A 21,125-nucleotide genomic window follows, 5' to 3' on the forward strand; every position below is an offset into this window, starting at 1 on the left:
AACCTCTCACTCAATATGAGACTAAGAAATAAAGCTACTTTATTTCTTGAAAATAAGTAAAAAGGGATTGGGAGGAACTACCTAACAAGAAAATTCTCAGCTGTTGCCAGGCCAGTAAAACCTTTCCAAGCTCCTTAGCATTATTGTTGATAATGTTACCTCCAAGAGAGAAAAAAAGATACTGATTTAATTGCCTAGGCAACCTGAGCTTTGGCAACTCATAAGGCAACAGGGTCCTTCAGAGTGTAAGTCGCTTCATTCAGTTGAATATGATATTCCTGAATTGCAGATTAAAACAAAACAAATCCACCCAAAGCAGAGATCCTTATTCCATTTACAGCAGCGCTGCTGTTACCCACTGGATCTGCTATCACTCCTTGCAAATGTAGGCTGTTTGGGATAATTTCACTACTCAAACGAAGTCAATTTTAAACATTTGCCAATGTAAATTCAGTACTTCCAGGAAGCATCCCTATTCTGAGCAATGACATATGGTTTTACCCTTCATCTTTTAGGCATGTTTCCGGGTGCCAGCATATGTAAACAAACTGCTGGGGAGACCTGATAAATTCCATGTTAGGAAAGCATCAGAGAGCTTTCAGCACAGCATTCCCACCACAGCATCCATCTTTGGGATTTTCAGATGAGAAGGAAAGACTAGAGAACCAAATGCCATGTCCAACATTCACAAGCCTCTGGTTTGCATTCTGCTTCCTGTACGCATTTGCTCCACACTCTTCAGCAATTCACCTTACATGTCTCCACCAAACACCAATAAAACACAGCTCTCCTCCCAGTTCAGCAAGGTGAATTAAAAATCTCATTAGTACAACGTAACCAGTATGAAACTCACTATCTTCCAGCAATGCAGACGTAGCAAAACCATCCTAAAGAGGCAATTGTAGGCGTTCCCCATGTGGGGTGCCACCAGTTGATACGTGCACACAACTTCTTTGCTGCCTTCTCTTTGTTGTTCCAATGCAGACCTCATAACAGAGGAAAGGGAGAGGCACTGAGCACTGCACTATATATGGAAAGACCCTGCTTTTATGGGATTACTGCACTCATGCAAGCAGGGAGAGGTGTGTTTGGGAACTGGCAAAAACACTCACCTAAACCCAGCACTGCCTGTCCTTTCTGAGGCAGGCACCATGGCCAAGCTGGGTTTCTCCACCTCAATCTGCATCAGTCAAATCACTGAGATAAAAAAAAAGGAGCACAAGACCTAGGAAGTGCTGCAAATACATGCCTTAACCTGTGTTGAATCAGGACTGTAAGTCAAGCTTAATAGCGAGGCCTTCCACAAGTCTGGTTGGAATATTTTCATAAATGTAAAGAAGCATGAAAGCTGTTATTGTCTGAAGATTCCATAATGTCTAACATTTTTATTTTCACTGAGCATCCAGGAGATTTTTAGAGAGGGGAAGAAAAAAAGAGTTTGGCCAGCAGGACAAATATTTGGTATGTTACTGACCTTTTCACTAAAAGAACTGAATCTTTTCTGGTTTTGATTAAGGTTTCTTGTTGGGAGGAGATTTTTTGAAGGGTGTCAGCCACATCCCCTTCCCCCAAGCAAATAAACAAAAATTATTCTTCTCCTCCCCCACCCCAATGAAGTTTTCTGCACTGATATATTTTTTAAACAGAACTGCTTTTGCCCAGAGCTTTTAGGTAATAATGTGCCAAACTATAAAGGGACTCCCCAGATCCCAGTGTTTGGTGAATTAGGAGGAAATCCCATGTTTCCTGCTGAACATGTGTGATCTGGGATGGAGTTAGGAAGGCAAACAGGAAGCTGCTCTGATGATGACTACCTGGGGGGGAATACTGCACAAGAGCATCTCCAAGGTTATGACAAGCTGGGAAAACTTCTAGCAGCTCTTGCCCACTGCTCTGAATCACAGAGCTGACCTGTGAACACTGCTTGAAAGTACAGATCCAGCCTTGAAGAAAGCAACTGGAACACACTACAGTTTGTGTCTTCATTTTACTTTTTTCTTCTAGTGTGTATGCCCATGGCTTACAGTCACTTCTGTGCCACATCCCTGCCTTAGAAAGATGAATCTAAATAAAACAAGCCATGCTCTGCAGAATGTTTAAGCACACCTACTACAAAAACAAAGACAATAAGAAATAAATCCTCTCCCTGTCACATTGTCAGAGTTTGGGGCTGGAATATTAGCAGATGGCCCCATTATATTAAGTGTGGGGTAGCAAAGTATATACAAAATTAAGGAGAATTCTGTTGTTCCTGTTTGCTCAGTGCTAGCTGCTTCACAAACATTTCCATTTCGAGCATAATTTCTAATGCTCACTTACAAGTGAAGCCAATTAAGTCTTCGTTTGGATACAGTTGGCCTCCCAGAAGACTTACTGCCATTTCCTTCAGATCACCTCTTGGATAATGTTATGATGGAGCACTCTAGGGGCACTGACTCCCAAGACCAGACTCTGCTGAGCACACACAATAAATCACCTAAAACACCACTATCCTTCAGCCCTTGGAAGTGGTCAGAGCTGAACTGTGCCTCTGTACAGCATTATTCTACAGCTCTGCAGACGGCGGTCATAGTTAACTGGAAAGCCACCACTTGCCTCTTATTCCTTACACTGCATCCTAAACTTATGCTTTAAAGCTCACACTGCTTTATATCTCTGAGCCTAATGTCAAAGCAGAACTAGCTAATGAAAACGACAGGCGATGTAATTACTGCTGTATTGGCACTGGTGCCAAGATTACTGCCTGCTAAACTTGAATACCTCCACTGGGTGGCCAGCAACACGCACACTTCACAAACACACACACTGCTCTCCCAATCCAGAGGGGAGGACATGGGGATGGGAAAAGAGAATGCCTTTCTTTCCTATAGTGCCATATATATATATATATATATATATATATATATATATATATATATATAGTTACATGAAACACATTGTATTGGCAAAGCACCCATGATTAAACTAACCTTTATTTTAAGGATATGACGTGTTTGAAATGACAAACCAAAGCTCCAAATGCTTGAGACTCACACTGAGTCAAATCATCTGCCTAAATTGCAGTAAACAGTCTGCTACTTTGAGTAACATACTTCGAAATTCCCCATCGTTAGAGCAATTACAAATATTTTTCTGATTATCTACAAAAGCAACTTTTGTGTGTCTTTTCCCAGAGTTCAGGAACCAGATTCCTCAAAAGTCCAACCATGTGAAGTCCTGAAAGACACCATAAAGGAAGAAACATGGCCATAAGCTGCAGGTTACTTCAAACAAGAATTCCAGGCTGGCAATGCAAAATACGCGTAGCTTCACTTTTCAAACTATCTCTACCCAGTGTTTTACATATAAAAAAAACTCTAACCATGTACGGTACAGAGTATCCAGCTACTGTCCTACCAGCATGAGCTCCTCTCATGTACCATGAGAACTGATGCCGCACCGTATCCCATTCAACTGGACAAACTGACTGTGCCTCAAAACATCAGCCTTCTACTTGTACAAAAAAGAAAAAAGAAAAAAAAAAAGATATTTATTTGAAAATGCCCAATAAATATAATCCACATGTTCTCCTCTCTTGCTTTGCAGACCAGCTATGGAACTGATTTGCCTGTCTTTGGAACACAGTTGTCAGATGTACTCTATTTGGAAAATTAAATTAGAAAAAAATCTTTTTAATATGGTTAATGCTCTTTCCTGTTTCTGACTTTGTCACACACAAAGCTAGTGGCAAAGTGCATTGAAGAACCAGGGTTTTGAGACCAGTATAAAAAACAAACAAACAAACAAGTCGTGTACTGAATGATGCATGTAAAATGACTGGGTGTAAACATGCTGCACATGACTGTGAAAATGCTGAGAAATCATGAATGCATTCTTACTATACTGAATAATGGCAAGGACAGTAATGCTGAAAATCCATCAGAAGGGGGCTGTATTTGATGTACACACTTCTGTGTTATTGTTTTTCTGGAACTGTTGTAACCAGCTGGCTAAAGACTAGAAGGACAAAAGCACAGATTCCGACTCCTTCATTCCCAGGGAGAAACTCCCTCCACCACGGAGGGGTCTCTGCCCTTCATTTTAATGCTGCTGAAACTGCCCCTCAGCCAGCCAAGGCCTCCCAGTGGGCCACCATCCTCCCTGGGAAGCCTCTACAGCACTAAAATGCTACAGGGGGCAAGCAAGGGCTGCAACATCTGGCCCAAACTCGTGAACATCACTGAAATATGCAAGAGCACAACACTTGAAAACAGATTAATGTTCCAAACGGGTTTATCTGTTGACAGTGAAATACTCCTTGGCTTTACTGATGCAGATGCTATTACATTTGCACGATCAAATACAAGTGGTCCACTGATACATCAAGAAAATTAAGTCTATTTCTCCCTTTTTTTCTACAAGATGCATTTAGTTTTTTAATCGGGAAGCGCATCCCCAAAAGGTTCCTACATTCACATGTTGTGTTTCGCTTTTTCCGCACCAAGCATTTTCAAACTGCTGCTGTTGGTAATAAAGAGTATGCTGGGGTAGGACAAATATCTGCACATATGGCTCTTTTACAGTTTTCTTTTTAAATTATCACTTTAATTTAATTAGGTTTCAGAGGTTAAGCATAAAAAAATGCACTTTCTTTGTAAAGGAAGAAATGAGACAAAAGCTCATTCACATGCAGCCCCTTTGACTTCAACTTTTCTACCTATCTCTTCCACACCATTATCAGCCCATGAAGCTGGTGGAACCACACTCCCCGCTGCAGGTAGAGATTTCAACTCTCCTTCTGTCCCACCCGTCTTTGAAAAAAAAGAGAATGGGGCTGTGGGGCAAAATCCTTTTAAAGTGCAAAGAGAAGAGAAAGTAGGGAAGCACAACAGCTGAAGCACAGCTCTGCTGATGGACACAAGAAGGGAAAGTTGCTCTGACGGCAGATGGCACCGAGACGCTGAGCACAGCTTGGTCTGGAGGTGGCTGTTCTTTTCTCTTGCATGTTGGGATGCTTGGATTCTCCTCCTAATGGGGCTTTTATATATATATATATATATATATATAGCAGTATAATGAATATAAAAAACATCACATTCAAACTGATTTTGGCTTGATAATTTCCCTGGCCCCTTTCACTCCCCTTTAAAAATTACAGGCTCTCTCTAACATTGGGGCCATTTCCTGTTCTCTCCTGATAACAACGGAAAAATACTTAAGACAGCTTCAGATAATAAGATAAGAAATGCTAATAAAAAAGTGTATTTAGGTCTGCTGAACGGTTTACAGGAGGATTCTGGGATGCAGTGATATGAATCTCTCTGCAAGGAAGCGTGGGGGCCGATCCACCAAGCACTCAATTGATACATTTATTTTCCAAGAGGCAATGGAAAGGGAAAGCATGAAAGCAGAAGCCCCACAATGCCCACGGCTTCCCTAGCCAGCTTCAAAAGATAAAACTGGTTGGGGAATGGAGAAGCAAAGCAAAATAAGAAATAGCACTAGCAGCAAGTACTGGGGGAAAAAAATGCACTTCCTTCCACACCTCTTGAAATTATAACTATGCGTCAGTGTTTGCTGGCTGAAAACAGCCACCCCTTTAAGATTTTTTTTTTTTTTGCTTTTGTTTTTGCTTTTCAAAGCAACGCATAGGACGACTGAATTCTTTGCACAATTAAAACCATGTCAGCTGGCTCCAGACCCACTGAAAATCAGAAAAGACCAAGGCTGATTTGCAGAGTGCCACGTTTTCCATTTCTGCTGCTTTCAAGGGAATGTGAATGAAAGCATCGGTGCAGGGGTTCCACCTCAGAAAAGACTGACCAGTTGGGTGATGTCTTTGGAGAATGAGGTTGCGTAAGAATCATTTTAATATTTGAGTATTTTTGGAAACATAGAAACAAAACAGCATTAAAACTTTGCCCGTGAGATATGGTAAGAAAACTTCCTGAAGAGGGCACAGTTAAACTGTTGATTCATTGCCTTACAGAAGCACTATGCACACACAAATGAAGTTCACCAAGGCAAACACTAATCAGAAAATCCCTCAGCTCTGGGAAGGATGCCAAAGCCAGGTCTGCACCCAAATTCTGCACCCACATCCAACAAACAGGAAACAAAAATAAAAGCAGCGATGGAAAAATGAGTCACAACCAAATGACCATCTCCTTTAGTTTTACACCCAGTTGTGGAAAGTGTGCGATACGGTAAATGATGGGAAACATTGCTAGAGACCTCTCCTGCTTTTCCTGGTCCCACGCTCATGCCCCCTGCCCCTGTCCCTAAGCACACACGCAGCACTCTGCCGTGCAGCATGACATGATGAGCACGTGGCAGCGGGTGCAGGATGCCCTGCAGCGGGCAGACGTGGAGCAGCAGGTCCCCGTGTCCTGCCAGCAGGACATCAGACTCCTTGCTGCTCCATGTCCTGCTGCCCGAGGGGATCTTCTCAATCCTCAGATCTGCACAGACTGACATGAAGCCACTGACACCGCTGTCTGCACGCACATGGCACTAATAAAACCTCAAAAAACAGAACATCAAACCTCAGCCACGTCCAACAGGAAAGCAACTGAGGAAAAAAAAAAATGATGCAGAAATGTGACATGATGCATAATAGGTTTTTGTACTTCCATTTTCCACAGACTCTTTTTCACGACCAGGTTTCTGATATCCCTGCGAGATAAATTCCTGGTACGCTGTGCAAATGTGACCGAGGACGGAGCAAGTACCAGCAGGGAAGGGATCAGCGGCGCTACCATACAGACACGATGCACACTGCATCTCGACACCCTGCCGGGGGCAACGGGAACCGGAGCGGGCGGCAGCGCTCCCCAGGCCAAAGGCCGGAGAGGAGAGGGCTGCGATGCCTGGGAGAGCACGGGGTCGGGCTGCGAGGCCGTCTCAAGTGCCTCTCGACAGAGGCGATGAGGGGGAAACCAACGTTCTTCCACTTGCACTATGCTGACATCTCCAAATCAAAGCTTTGCCGCACGTTGCTGTTTCTCGGTGGCAGGTATGAAACACGCCATCAGCTTCTGACAATTCCTTTCTCTCGCTACCAACGTAACCGGGAATTTGCAAGAGCTTTAACGAACCCTCACATCCCCGTTACGTGCCGTGCTGCCCACACGCAGCAGCAGCCTCTCTCTCCCCAGCGCTGAGGAGCTCGTAGAAAAGTATTGCCCAGCAGAAGCCATCATTTCCACTTCAGCTCGAACTCCGGGGAAGAGAGGAGAAAAGCACCGAGAAAGTTTTATCTGGCAGCAGAAGCAGCCTCCCGCTGTGCCTGCCTGCAGCAGCCGGACTGGGACGAACCGAACCGAGGCTCTTTGTGATTGACGCTCCACACACCGCGGAACGCATTGAGTCACTTTCACTTCGATGGGGGAATTTGCACACAAGCTCGGAGAGAAACGGACTTAATAAATGTTTTCCGCAGCCCCCGCCCCGGCGAAAATAAAACAGTACCATAAAATAAAGACGCCACACACGCGGTAACTGCCTTCGGGTCCATCACGGTTTAAGCAAGAAGCAGCGCGTGGGAGAAGCGGGGCTCACCGGAGACCGCCGCAGAGGGGTTGGAGCGGCCGCAGCGGTTCCCACCTGCTGTGCCCGCGGAGCCCCCCAGCCCCACTGGGCCTCATTCAGCCCCACGGCGGCTCCCCCCCGCCCCGCTCCCGGCTCGGGACCCCGGGACGGGACGGGGCAGCCGCCCCGCTGGCCGCACACCTCCGGCTCACCCCGCCCGCCGCCCCCGCAGCCTCACCTTGCGCGGCGGAGCCGGGCCGGCTGGCCCCCAGGACGGCCAGTGCCGGGAGCACCACGCTGTGCAGCAGGTATCCCATTCCCAGCCCGCAGCGGGCCGCCGTGCCCTCCAGCCCCTTCCCCATAGCCGGGCGGTAGCGCGGAGCGGTGCCTCTCGAAGCCGCCTCAGCCGCCGGCGGCCCCGTCCCGGCGCGGAGCCCCGCAGGCGCTCAGGCTGCGCGGAGTGCGGCGGGGCGGGGGGCGGCGGGGCACGGGCGCGGCATGGCGGGGCGCGGAGCGGAGCCCGGCGGAGCGCTGCTTTCCCGCGGGTGGCTCGGCTCGGAGCGGCTCGGAACGGCGCGGCAGCCTCCAGCCCGCAGCCCGCGGGGCGGGGACGGGTGGGGGCCGGGCAGGGCCGGGCTGGGAGAGGGGCTGTGCCGCCCGCCTGCGCTCAAATGCGAGTCGGAGCCGAAGAGCGAACCCAGAGGGAAAGGGGGCGGGGGAGGCTGGGAACCACCCGCCGCAGCCCGGCCCCGCTCCCCCTGCACGGATGCTGAAGCACACACGCACACGCTGCCGAACGCAAACAGCCCTCTCCGATTCTGCCGGGGGGGGGGGGGGGGGGGAGAGGCTGCCCCAGGACGGGGTCGGGGAGCCCCCTTCTCTAGGGAACGGTTCTCCCTTTCCCCTCCTTTGCCGCCTCTCCTAAAAGGCTGATATCACCCCAGGGTTCCAGCCCTTAGCCCAGCACCCTCAACATACATTCCCTTGCCCTCTTCCTGTTCTGCTTCCACCGAATCCCACAGGCAGTGCCCACAGCTGAGGTTCATTGCTCGATCAGGGCTTGTTTGGGTTTTACTGCTTGTTTTGGTTTTAAGTTGCCTTTCCTCTTGTAGAGCCCAGGTGGGCTGCCCGTGGCAGTGTCCAGACATAGCTTCTCATGTGCCAGGCTGTGCCTATACCACGGGGCTATAGTCCCACAGCACACCGTGCTGTCCTGGGCAGCCTCTCCTACAGCCTGAAAGCTCCCCAAGGAGAGCTGCCCATGAGACATGCAGCGCCTTTTCATGCATCTTCCCAGACACACCGCCTTCACCTTCTGCCTGTCAGGAAGAAGTAGCAGCATGAGGCTGCCATGGCAATGCTGAAGAGTTTCCTAGGGCCACGGGACCTGTTTATCCGCATGGGGCTCCATACCTCAGCCCTGTGACATTAATGCCCTTCCCACATGCACCATTGACATCTCTGGGTTTGGGGGGCTTTATTTTAGAAGGGAAATGTGCCTGGAAGGTGCCCCAGGAAGACTGCACTTCAAGCCCAGCAGTTTCTGTGTTCTAGTCCTACCTGTTTCCATCTCTACAACGTACTTTGGAAAACACTGAGGCTCCGTCATCACCTTGGAGGCCGTGTAAGCAGTGGAAAGGATACTCTGAACAAGAACATAATTCCAGAACAAGTTGGTTTTTTGTTGTTGTTTGTTTGTTTGCTTGTTTGTTGTATTACTTATGCCCTATACACATCCCAGACCTCTTACTCCCCAGCCTTATGCCGTGGGAAGTGAACAGAGCATTTCCCCATCTATGACATTTGTTTGCCAGTTTTGCCATAACTCGGTAAAGTTGGGAGCTTCTGTCATTCGTTGGGTACTTACTGTTTCTCTTGTGCTAGAGGAAGCTTTGCAGAGGCAAGAAAACAGATCCCTGAAAGATGGAAGTTGTACGCATTGAGGCACAAGCTGGCGGGCACATCTAGTGCCACGAGAGACAGGAGAGGGAGGTCTGGCTCCTCCATTAGATGGAGTTAATTTATTTTTGATGTTTTGGGTCTTCCCAGGAGTAATACCTGTAGTTCCAGGCTTAGTTTCTAGTTAGTACCTCAGTGACCTCATTAAATAGGTCCATCCCAATTTCAAGTCGATGTCCCTGCAGCCTTGTCTGGGGATCTCTAGTGGCTGCCAGCGTGTCAGCCTCTGCCTGGGTATAGTGCATGGGGAGCAGAGCTGCTCACAGTCAGGACGCAAGTGACAGCATGGGGACAGCTAACTCTCAGCTGGGGGACAAAGCAAGTCTTTTCTGAATACCCAAGGTGTGGTAGACAAAGCAACCGGAGTAGTGCAGCCTAAGGTGTGGAGGAGTCACTTTCCTGCTGGAAGTGGATATGCTTTGACCTGCAGAAGGCAGTTCAAACAACAGCACTTAAAAGCCAAACAGAGGCTCTCTGGAGAAAGTGTTTTCCAATTTTTCTGTGCTCCATTATGCATAAGAGAGTGCATCCGATCTGACGCACATGCCCAAATCATGGAGCATCCTCAGAGGTCCTCCGTGTGCTGAGAAATGCTACCTGTGCCTGGGCATCCCAAATGCCACCACACAGGACATAGCCCATACAAGAGGCAGGCTGTCCCAAGGACTCTTTAGCTTTCTCCCTGCGAGGTGAACAGAATTATTAGCCCGGCTTAATACGTTTCAGATTTGACACAGTTAAAGGACTGAGATAATTCAGGGATTTGGGATTAGAAAGTGCAAATTGCCTGGGTTTATTCCAAAGTGGATTTGCTTTTTGCTTTCTGATGGAATATGGCTAGAAAGGATATTTTCTTGAATGTTTGAAAAGTGGGTGACTTAAAAATATATCCCACCTTAAGTTTATCATTTTATTGTCTTTAAATGCCTTTAATAACTATTGAATACCCATCAGAAAGTTATCTGAAGCAGATGTTAATCTCCAATTTTAGACAGAAATTTGGGGTGTCAAACAGTTTGCTTTGGAAAGTGGATTTAGGTGCCTAATGAGTGCTGTTTTAGCTGGTATCTTCAGCCAGATTCAAGAAATATGAAGGTGCTCTTCATATCCATAGCAAGAGCCTGTGCAAACAAGGCTAATGTTTGTGTGTTTCTATGTAACCTGTGTGTGTGTTTGTTTGTCTGTTTCCCAAAAGAGCTTTTTAAATGAGAGTAAGGTTCTAAATGAGTACTTGAAATTTTTCCCCCCTGATGTCAGCTCAGGAATTTCCAACTCTTGACGGGCAGTTTTTGAAAGAGCAGTGCTGGTACATTTGTCTCCAGTGGGTTTTATTGCCCAAGCAGCTGGAGTTGCGAAACAATCAAGTAGAAGGTAGGTTGGATTGGAAAAGTCCTATCGGCTTTCATAATTAACATTGAGAATAGTAGTATAAGTTACCAGATTTTGCTCTAGATGTTTTCTTGAGAGTCTCCACTTTTATAACAATGTATACACAAATTTAATCTAGTTACAGCGTTCAATGGATTGGGAACTTATATTTTCTGTTGTAACAGTGGCACAGCTCAGGTGAAGTGATACACTGCAGCAGGCACTGTATAAAAGCAATGATTTCCTGATCCCCATTGCATAGAGCTGGGAAACTTGGACCATGACTGGAGCAGAGGTAGTAAGGTACTCTGTGTTAGGTGGGAGCGGTGCTGGTTTGAACAAGCAGGGAAACCTTGTCCATGGGTTGATGACTACAGGTAAGATTCTGTAACCCATTCCTGCCCTGAGCACTGTGTCCCTAGGCAGATACTGTCACTGTGGGGCAACTCACCTGAGGAAGCACTTGCTTCACAAGTATTTATAAGAGAGCAGACTGAGGCTCCACCTCAGGTGATTACACTTGATAGAGTGCTCTCTGCTACTGGAACACACCTGAAGCAGCATGAAGTACTTGAGCAAAGGCTACATTTTGCAAGCTCTTCCCCTGGCTGTTTGCATTGCTGGGCAGCATGTGACTTGCCTGTCATTGAAGGCATACCACACACACCTGCTTTTGGTTGTACCATTTCCTCAGGCTCTGCCATGCTGTTCTTATTTTATGGCAGAGCCCAGCATAGTACAATCAAAAAAGCAGGTATGATACGTACCTCTTACTTCACTGACATACACACCACAAGGCATCAAATACTGCAGTTTTATCTCTGTAGGCAATTACTTCCTCTGCAATTGCTTTGTGTGACACTGTGCATCTGCAAATGAAACTACCCACATTTCGAGAGCAACACAACATCATTCCCAGCTGAAATTTCTGAGGTTTTTTTTCTTCATGCTGGGAATGACTGTTTGTGATGGCAGTGTGATCCGAGGAAAGTTTCTTTCATAGCTAGCAAAAGCTATGAAAACAGGTGACTGCGTTTCAGCTTCCAGAATCACTTCCAGATCACTGTGTAGTTTACTCATTTAGGGAACCAGATCTTCCAAAGACCACCCAAGCTCACATGCTATAGCTGTGTGCTAAATTTTCTGTCTGAGTGTTGTATTAGCATGGCTGTGGTCAAACCATACCCCCCTACCCAGAGGAAAGGATTTAAACTGTGTTTCACCTCATAATAGCCAACCCTCCAGATCTGTGCTGAATCACTGGGGAGCAGCATGATGTCCTGTTCATGACACCTTTTTGGCTGCACACGCTCCTGCTTGCTTAATAAATGTATGGCAATTAATGTTGCCCTCACGGCTCTTTAGAACAGTTGGGCTTCTCATGATGTCTGAAGGGGACGGTCTTGAACTACAAGAGCGTTTCAAGTAATTATGCTAACATTCAGGTCAAGTTCTGTACCTGTGCTCCTGCTGGATACTGGATGCTCTGCGTATTATCCTGTTAACACTGAGCTTGTAACTTGTGCAGTAGGGTGCTGCTGGAGCTGCAGACTTGTACGCCTAGGGAATAAAGACAAAAGACTCAAAGATGTGCAAGTGCCACTTTCAGTACTCAGGGATGTTATATCCTTGAAAGGCAGTGAGGCTTTGGTTCCTTGCCCATTATTGAAATCCATGCCCTCAAACTACAGCCAAATGATATGTCAAAGAGCTTTATCTTTCATGCGAGTTGTCTAGGAACGGGTGACAGTTCTCTTATTTATTTATTCCCATCTACAAATACTCTGTAGCACTTAAAAAAACCCAAAGTTTGATCCTTTCGGTCTCCGCACTTGATTTGCCCGAAATCCCGCAGCACGAACACTGAAGTCAAACCCTGCTGCCGAATTTTGGGAGGCGCAGCGTGGAGCCAGGAGGCGGCCTCGGTCACCCCCGTGGGCCCCTCCCGGCTCGGGCCGCTGCGTGGCCGCGACTGCGCTCCCTCCTGCGCGTCCCCGGGCGCGGCGGGCTGCTGCCGGCAGAGGGCGGGCGCAGTCTCCTCCGGCCCCGGCGCATCTCACTGGGGCGGGCGGCACATCGCTCCCACGGCTCCTTGCGTTTCGTCCCGGGGCAAGGCTCCCTGAGCCCCTGCATCGTCCCACCGCAGATTTCCCAACGTTCAGAATCAAGCTTGGCCTAAAGGACATGAAAAACTCGAAAAATGTCTCCCAAACAAGACGGCTGAATACAGGAGGGTCAGACTTCCACGCACACCTTTGTAACATTAATCTGTCTTCTTCTGGTCCAAAACCGGCATATTTCTCATTGTTAAAGGTTTTCATCAGAGTTAAATACATGTGCAGGCTTATGCACGAGCCGTTTGGTGAAAGCAGATCGCATCAAGCAAGCTGCGGGACTCCGAGCACATGGCAGGGGTCCCAGCCTCCCCATTTACATCTGCTTTGTGAGAGAACAAGCACAGCCAGAACACAGCAGCCTCGCTTCCCTTTCTTATTACTATTTTTTTTCAGCTTGAAAGTTGACAAACCGTTCTGCTGTGCAGTGGGTTCAAAATGCAGCTCTCCCTATGGCTGTGCTACTGCAGCTTCCTAGAAAGCATTTCCTCCCACTGATGAATAGCCAGATTATGTACATATTTTTTTCACCTAACAGAAAGAAGCTTTCATGGGGTAACCCTCAGATTCCCGGGCAGAGTGTTTGATGGAAGCCGTAATGCTACGCCTGTAATGCTACGCCTGGCTGTGTGGTTTCAGTCTTTTTTCTCCTGGCCTCTTGGTGGCAGGGCAATTAGAGCTCCAACTGTACAGGCAAAAGATATCCCAGTACAGTAATCAAAGCAAACATTATATAGATTTTTATTGCTCCGACAAGAATGAAGTCTTTGTTAACTGAAGTGGCTTTATTGATTTGAAAGAGGAGACGTATTTATTCTGTTCTGTGAAGTGCTCCAAGCTGTGTGTGTGTTTAACGCTCATGAATTCAGAGATAAAGGAGTAAAAAAGTTCACTGTGAAACTATAGAAGAGAGACTGCATTATTTCCAGAACATTTATCCTAACATTTTCATAATGGCAGTTATAATACTCGCAGTTATCATTATCATCTTATAACAGACCTTAATGTTTCACAAACTGTGTGATTTGTTTAAGTCCCTTAATTAACAACATTCTCGCCTGTTTAGCAGTAATTAGTTTGTTTTAGTAGAAATGGCCACTTTCCTCTCACCACACAGAGGCTGGAAAATGATGGAACAAAAATGTTCAGCCCCACAGCTGAAAAGTTTATGAAACAAATCACCCATCACGACAACAGGTGACTGTGTTTTGAATATAACCTATAGCTCTTTAAAGCACGTTATTCAGCACTAGGAAGTAACTTCTGTGCTTTGCATCACTACAGTGATTTAAATTGATAGCCTTAAGATTTCTTTGTCTGAAGAAGTATTTCGGAACTCAGCTGTGAGCTTCCTCCTGTGGAGCATGTATAATCTCGAGCAAACTTGAAACATAAAGTTATGTACTTCTAGGTTCTAACCATGATCACACACACTTCTCATAACAAAGAGGAAAAAAGGCCTAAGTTTTGTCCCAGGCAGATGCAATTATGCTGAGTGTGCTCATGTTTCAGATACACAGATACTTACAGAAACTGGCTCGGGCCCTTTGGGAATAAACCCTCTCCCCAAAAAGTGAAAAACGCTGTACTCCATCACCCGTAGGACTCTATCATAAGCATAACAGTGAGAGCTGTGTTTTGACCAGGGAGCACTGCAGGTTATCTGAAGCGATCTAGTTTATTACTGCTTTAATACTAGGCTTACATTCTTATTCATTGTTTCTCTTTTGAGTAAGGTTTTGAAAGGTAATATCACATAAAGGAGCGTCTGGTTTTGGCTCCACACAATGCTTTCTGATATTACACCTTTCAGCTGATCTGCGTTTGAGGATGATTAAAGTATCTTGCACTCAGTTTCTTAGTTTATTTCGTTCCATATGCATTCATAAATTAATAGATGGTAATCTATTAATAAAAACTTAATATCATACAGTACTTTTTTTGTAATGTGTTGTAGGGTTTTTTTTTCTCCCTTTTCTTTTCCTTTCCTTTTTTTTTTATTATTATTTTTTATTATTTTTTCCTGTCTTGGACCTATTCACAGACTCTTCATGAGCCTGATGAAATTCCAGTACTGGCTTGACAATAGCCGAGATTTTCCTTCCTCTCTGAATAACACGAACTCTAGGATTGAAATTGGTCTTTTGCATTCATAACTAAAACATCACCCATTACGCAGTCTCTAGTCTATTAAAAACAGCTCTGAAATGTAAAACAAGAACTTAACACAGAAAAAAAAAACAAAACCAGGATATGGTGAATTCCAGTCCTTTGACCCAACAAAGCAGTACAAGTGATGGCATTGTTGGCAAGAAAAAGAGTGATTACTTACACCCCTGAGAACTCCTTCTTCTCCTCGGTATAGATGGGTGAAAAAGGGAAGAACATTATTTTACCAACAGGGTCAGACCATAATAGATCTGCTTGGGGACTCATTGATTTCTCTGGAATTCAGTTGTTCCAAGTATCAACAATGCCAGCTCACTTAATGATCCTTTAGAAAAACAAATTGTAATCATTAGGTGACTGAGATAGAAGACATTCCATCGTAGGATGGAAGAGTATAGGCAGGGGAAGAGGAAGGAGATAGCCCCTTACTGAGAAGTCTCAAAATTCACTGGATATGGTGGTAAGTTTGTTAATGGCTGGAGACCTCTGATGCTGCCTCCCTGCTTTACATGCTCTCAAACATGTCCTGGAAGAGTAAAGAATAAATTGAAATTGAGAAGGGCTGGCATTTTGTAGGCAGCTGGCTGGCTTCTTATCCTTTGATTTTTTAATTGATAAGGAAGTTTTGGTTACTTCTGAAGAAAAATGAAGAACTGATAGCAGTTTACAAAGATGAGCATGTGAGAGGAATGCAGGGGATGGGACACTGAAAAAATAACAGTACACTAAATATGTAAACAGCACAATCCTCTTTCTTAAAAACCAAAACAAAAACAAAAACAGATAAGTGATATAATCTTAACTAGGATAAGGTTTGCTGTTACAAATTGAGAAAAGGTTTCATGATACTCCCTCCTCCCTATACTTGTAAAATTTTAAGGGTTGTTGAAACCCCTCGAAGAGCACGGAACAAGTTATCATTTTTTTCCCTTCCCCCTCCCCATTCCCTTTTTTTTCTTTCCACAGAAATAATTCATTTTCCACTTAAATTTACCCCATACATGCTACCACTCCTTCTCTGCAAAGACAATCACTTTCCCAGTGATGTAGCTCACACTGCAGCCCTGCTCTGCCTTATCCTCCCTAAAGAAAGGCCATCCGATGAGGGTAGCAGGCAGAGTCTCTGTGGTGTCAGGCAGAGAATCCACAAAGCTTTTCCTCAGATCTCTCTAAGGGGTGTTCAGAGGTGCCTTAACAGTGCAGGCTTTGGCTTACTTGCCTCTGCAGTTACCTACTCATATTCCTTTCTGCAGTAGTGCCAGGAGAGCAGTGTTTTGCACAGAAGCATGTGCCGTGAGTTGAGCTGCCTTTGAGTATTGCAGTGAAAGGTAGCTCTGTGACTTTATCCATCCACCCAAATCTTTGTGCTGGGTGGAGTTCCAAAAAGAGAGTACAGAGAGTGCAAAGGAGTCTCTGTGCAGTCTTACTCCAGTCTCAGACCCTTCGTTGCCCTTATAAGGACATTCTTCTGCCTAGGAATACCATATGTCCTTCATGTTTACAAAAGAATTAATGGTCTGATCTCCACTGATAATGGTCTTAGGATGAAGAGGCAAGTCTACATTCAATGCATGTTTATTCTCCTTGCTGTTTTTCCCAGAATTAGTACACGTATCAACAATTTCATCATACATAAGTAAGATCTGTTTATTCCTTTGCCACGGCTCCAACATTAATCATTGTTCTTCTCCAAACCACCGGTAAAACTTGATTCCATGGAAAAGTCCTGAACGGTGTCGAGTGCCTTGAAGCAGGACCTGGTTCAGACCTCATCCAGACTTAACACAGTCCTGCACATGGACATCTCATTGTAGTACAAAATAAAGGAGTTTTTCAGTTTTCCATTCAGCTGATTACAGCAAGTATTGGTAGACATGTTTAGAGACATATAATGCTTTGGATCAGCAGTTTTGGAGAAAAGATTATTAGAAACACCCACATGTAACCATGTAAACACACTTAAGAATGTCAGATCATTTATGTGGTTCTTTTTATCCAAATTGTAGAAACAAATATTACTTGGTCTCATGTTTCACACTGCTGTACAGGAGCTGCAATGCCAAAGCTAACGAGGTTTGCTTGGGCACCAGATTGGTGTCATCCTTATTCTCTGCTGATGAGTGGAATAATCAAGAAACATGTGCCAGTGTGTGGATTTATGATAGCAGAAAAGAGATATTTTTAGATCACTGCATCTAGTTGGTTCACTTGAGAGCACTGATGAATAGACACAGCTGGTGGTGAGATAAAAGCCGAGCTGCCCTGTGTTCTCCTATTATTCCTATACTGTCTCCTATTAAGTATCAATAGAAAGTGAAGGTGATTGGTATTGAAAGGCATAAACTGAAAGTAACTGGAAGAGAAAATGACAAAAGAAGACAACTAATATTAGTCCAGAGTCATCTAAAGCCATGAAAACATGAAGCAGATCTTCCCTGCTCTCTATTACTGGTTTCTGGAGAACTTCAGCAGGTATTTCCTTGCAAACTTGTGCTACCAAGGCTTAGGTGTGCATTAGCAGATTGGCCATGCAATCGCTTCACCATTGCTGCAAATCACTGTGGGTGTGTGCACTGCTCCTTAAGTTGGGGCCACAATACTTGCTATGGTTTTCACCTCTCACTGTAATAGTTTTCATCTGGACCACCTAACTGCCTGTGGTTTTTAATTCAGCTAGTCTGTAAATAGAGATGCTATTCTTCCTACGTACAATATTTATGACCTTCCACATTTAAACCCCAACAGAATTTGTGCCAAAGGTGAACGTTAAACCAAAGAACGATTCCTTTAATTATGTCTGCTACTGACACAAATATTCTTTATAATGGAAATCTCCTGTTCTTATGAACTACTGTGTACCTCTGGTGGGAAAGTGAGCATTCACAGGCTTAAGGAATTCCATATGCATTTTATTGATGGCAATGCTGTTAGCTTTATGCTCTGAGGCTGCTTGTGGAATGAGTACAGTTTTGGCTGATGGGTTTGTACGCAGACCATACAGTCAAGGGGAATTCACAAGGGAACTGAAAAATGAAGCACTGCCCATGTATAGACATTGGGAGATAAAACCCTGCAACTTAATACAACAATATTTATCAAGTGTGGTTCAGCCTGGATGTTGGGGTTTCTACAAATCCTGCTTAAACGTTTGAAACCCAGTCCAACAATAAGAAAGTTTAGATAAAATGTCTAAAACATATGCAGATGGCTTACAATCTCTTCCCTGACATTTCTAAAGATCTGAGCTCCATGTGTCTGACCTTTCATTGTCCATTCCCCTGACAGATACAGTCTCAACATAATCTCAGATTTTTTAGAAAGGTGCAGTGGGAACCAGCTGTCATTCTTGGTTACCTGTGGAGCCATTCACTCTCTTGCCCCAGAGAATTTGACTGTTCCCTGGAAGGTAGGCAGCTGTGGGCTCCTTGGCTAATGCAAGTAGCCACAGTCAGTAACCAAAACCACTTCTTGCTCTCCAAGGGTGAAAGAAATGACTTGCCTAACCAATGCCACGTTTTCCTAAATCTTCACAACTCTCAATCTTTACACAAATTTCTTTGGGACTTGCAATAGACTAAGAAGAATAAAGTCTAAAATGATGCTACAAGCCCATTCAATCCCTCTGCAAAATCCTGTGCAAATCGATGGCAAAGGAAAGCATCTGATTCTGCAATTACCAGCATGCATTCATTGCAAAGAGAATTAACAGTGGCAAGAGTTTGGAAACTTGAGGATGAACTTCTGTGATCTAAAACCATACAATTTTGTGTTTCTGGACTCTTCAGACCATGCTTGTTCTGGGTGCATCTTATCTAGGTACTAACTGAGTCGCATTTGTACTTTAGAAACCACAGAGAAAGGTTGGAAGTTGATCTCACTGCCAGAAGGAAGGATAAATTAGCCTGTCTCCAGCATGCCCTCAGGAATGACAATTATAATTGAATTCTAATCAGCAATGCTGAATGCTACTCTAAACAAACAACAGTGTACATATTCTTTTTGGTGCAGATTCTTAGCTGCAGAAGGAGGTGATTAGGAGACACCGTGCAAGTTAATCACATCCGCATCAGCAGATGGACTGACTTGCATACACACAATGCACATGCTTGATAAATCTTTTGTAAGATGAATTGTTGTGAGAGCAGATATTAATGCTCTTTAGACTTTAGTTAGACTGAAGTTAGACTTTATTTAGTGTCTGGTTTGGTCTCTGGTTAATTAGGAATGAGGTGCTGGAAAATCTGCAGTATAGTTGTATATTCTTTACTCACTCTGAGAAAGAAAAACTCCAGGCTGTCAGGTGGTTGGTTTTTTTTATCTCTTGTAATCATCTAATGAAAATTACAGAGAGGCAGAAAATCTCTTCAAATGTAGGGCTGTCAGCTCAAGCTTGTTACCAGGCCAGTTCTGCTGGCTGCTGGATCTAGAGAGCCGGAAGATGCCAGAGTCCAGGAATTTTAAGTGCTTAAGGTAAATTGTCTTGCATTTAATTGTTATTATTGAAAATTTCAGGAGGTGCGCAAGACGTTTTCCAATTAAGACAGTTACAGGGTTCTGCATTTGCTATTCTCTACTTACAACCACGGTCACACTTTCATTAATTTCAGTAACACTAGCTCCTGATCCTGCATATATCCCATCATGCAGTGACTTCATAAATGTGACTAGTGCTATTATTATTCATGTGTGTACATCCTGCAATGTGCCTAGGGCCAAGATCCTCAAAGTTCAGCATCTAAATATCTTTTAAGTTTATGGCCTACATTAAACATAATTGAATTTTAGATGTGTTTTTGCATAATACTTCCAGAAAGTACACTAATAACTGTAATATTCCCTTACTTCACTGTTATAAGGGAAGGGAACTGTGATAGAATTACAAGAAACAGACACTCATGGAAATATTTAGAGATTGTCACCCAACATTATCTGCTGCACATTTTAATTGCAAGAGAGCAGGAACTGCAGTGTGAAACAGTAACACTTGTGAATTTGGCGTGCCATTACTGTCACATTTTGTTGAGTGTTCCATTTATACACATTTTAATGGTACCCAAAATAGAATGCCAAACCTGCTCTGCTTTCCTTGCTCCATAAAAAGAATCTCCAGTCAAAGCCTGAAAATAGAGGGGGAAAAATGTAAAGGAAAAAAAGAATGAAGAAAGAATGGAAAAAGAGGAAAAGAAATCTAAGCAATACCTTTCCTGGAAGTAACTCCATTGAAATAGTAACAATAAATCTATTTTAGCCATAAAGAAATATAATCCACTGCTCCGTAATGAAAGTAGATCTTTTTATTACTGCATAAAGTGTGAGGTGGTACCTACCATTAATTAAGCATAAAATAAAGCTTTTCTATTCACTTTCAAAAAAAAAAAAAAAAAAAAGAATCTGAAAATTTGACTGCAAAATGGAACTGAACACAGACCCAGTTAATTATGTTAATCTCATTTTGTACACATTGTTAAATAAAACTCTTTTGAAAACAGCTTGAATATTATTTTTTGTCCATGCTGTGTAACTCCACACTTTCACATAAATATGTATTTTATGACTTTTTGAAAGCAGCTTAATGAATTATGAAAGAAAGAGGAAAAGGAGGTCGTGATGACCCAAAGGTCTTCGGCTGCCTTCTTCTTTGTAATTTCATATAACTTCTGGAAAGAAGCTTTGCTGAAAAAGACCTCGGACTCCTGGTAGACACCAAGCTGAACACAAGTCAGCAATGCACACTTTCCACTAAGAAGGCTGATGGTATCCTTGGTTGTATTAGGCAAAGGGCTATGAAGATGATTAAGGGTCTGCAACACCTCTCCTGTGAAGAGAGGCTGAGAGAGCTGGGACTGCTCAGCTGGAGAAGAGGAGGCCCAGAGGGATTACATCTGTATGCATAATTATGTGAAGGAAGGCTGCAAAGAGGATGGAGACAGACTTCTCAATGGTACTCAGTGACAGGACAAGAGGCACTGGGCACGACTGGAACACAGGAGGTTCTGTCTGAACACC

The 21,125-nt window shown here is 44.4% G+C and overlaps 2 protein-coding genes across 3 annotated transcripts in view; one reads left to right on the forward strand and one right to left on the reverse strand.

Moving 5' to 3' along the window:
- The window catches only part of UNC5C (unc-5 netrin receptor C), a 245,191-nt gene extending 237,120 nt beyond the window's left edge, over positions 1 to 8,071 (reverse strand). For both annotated transcript variants that reach the window (NM_204451.2, NM_001397462.1), the window contains exon 1: positions 7,748 to 8,071. In NM_204451.2, the coding sequence (NP_989782.2) occupies positions 7,748 to 7,871 (124 nt within the window). In that variant the 5' untranslated portion in view covers positions 7,872 to 8,071. The remainder of the gene's footprint in view (positions 1 to 7,747) is intronic.
- LOC121110597 lies at positions 6,715 to 7,469 on the forward strand. The gene has a single exon (XM_046940591.1). It carries the CDS (start codon positions 6,750 to 6,752, stop codon positions 7,140 to 7,142), a length of 393 nt encoding a protein of 130 aa, XP_046796547.1. The 5' UTR covers positions 6,715 to 6,749; the 3' UTR covers positions 7,143 to 7,469.
- Positions 8,072 to 21,125: the final 13,054 nt, after the last annotated feature.

Source organism: Gallus gallus, chromosome 4 (genome assembly GCF_016699485.2).
Source record: "Gallus gallus isolate bGalGal1 chromosome 4, bGalGal1.mat.broiler.GRCg7b, whole genome shotgun sequence".
Classification (NCBI taxonomy): Eukaryota; Metazoa; Chordata; class Aves; order Galliformes; family Phasianidae; genus Gallus; species Gallus gallus.

What these genes read in the sequence shown, in the direction of transcription:
- LOC121110597 (XM_046940591.1), top strand. Translation starts at nt 6,750, where the DNA reads ATGCACACTGCATCTCGACACCCTGCCGGGGGCAACGGGAACCGGAGC.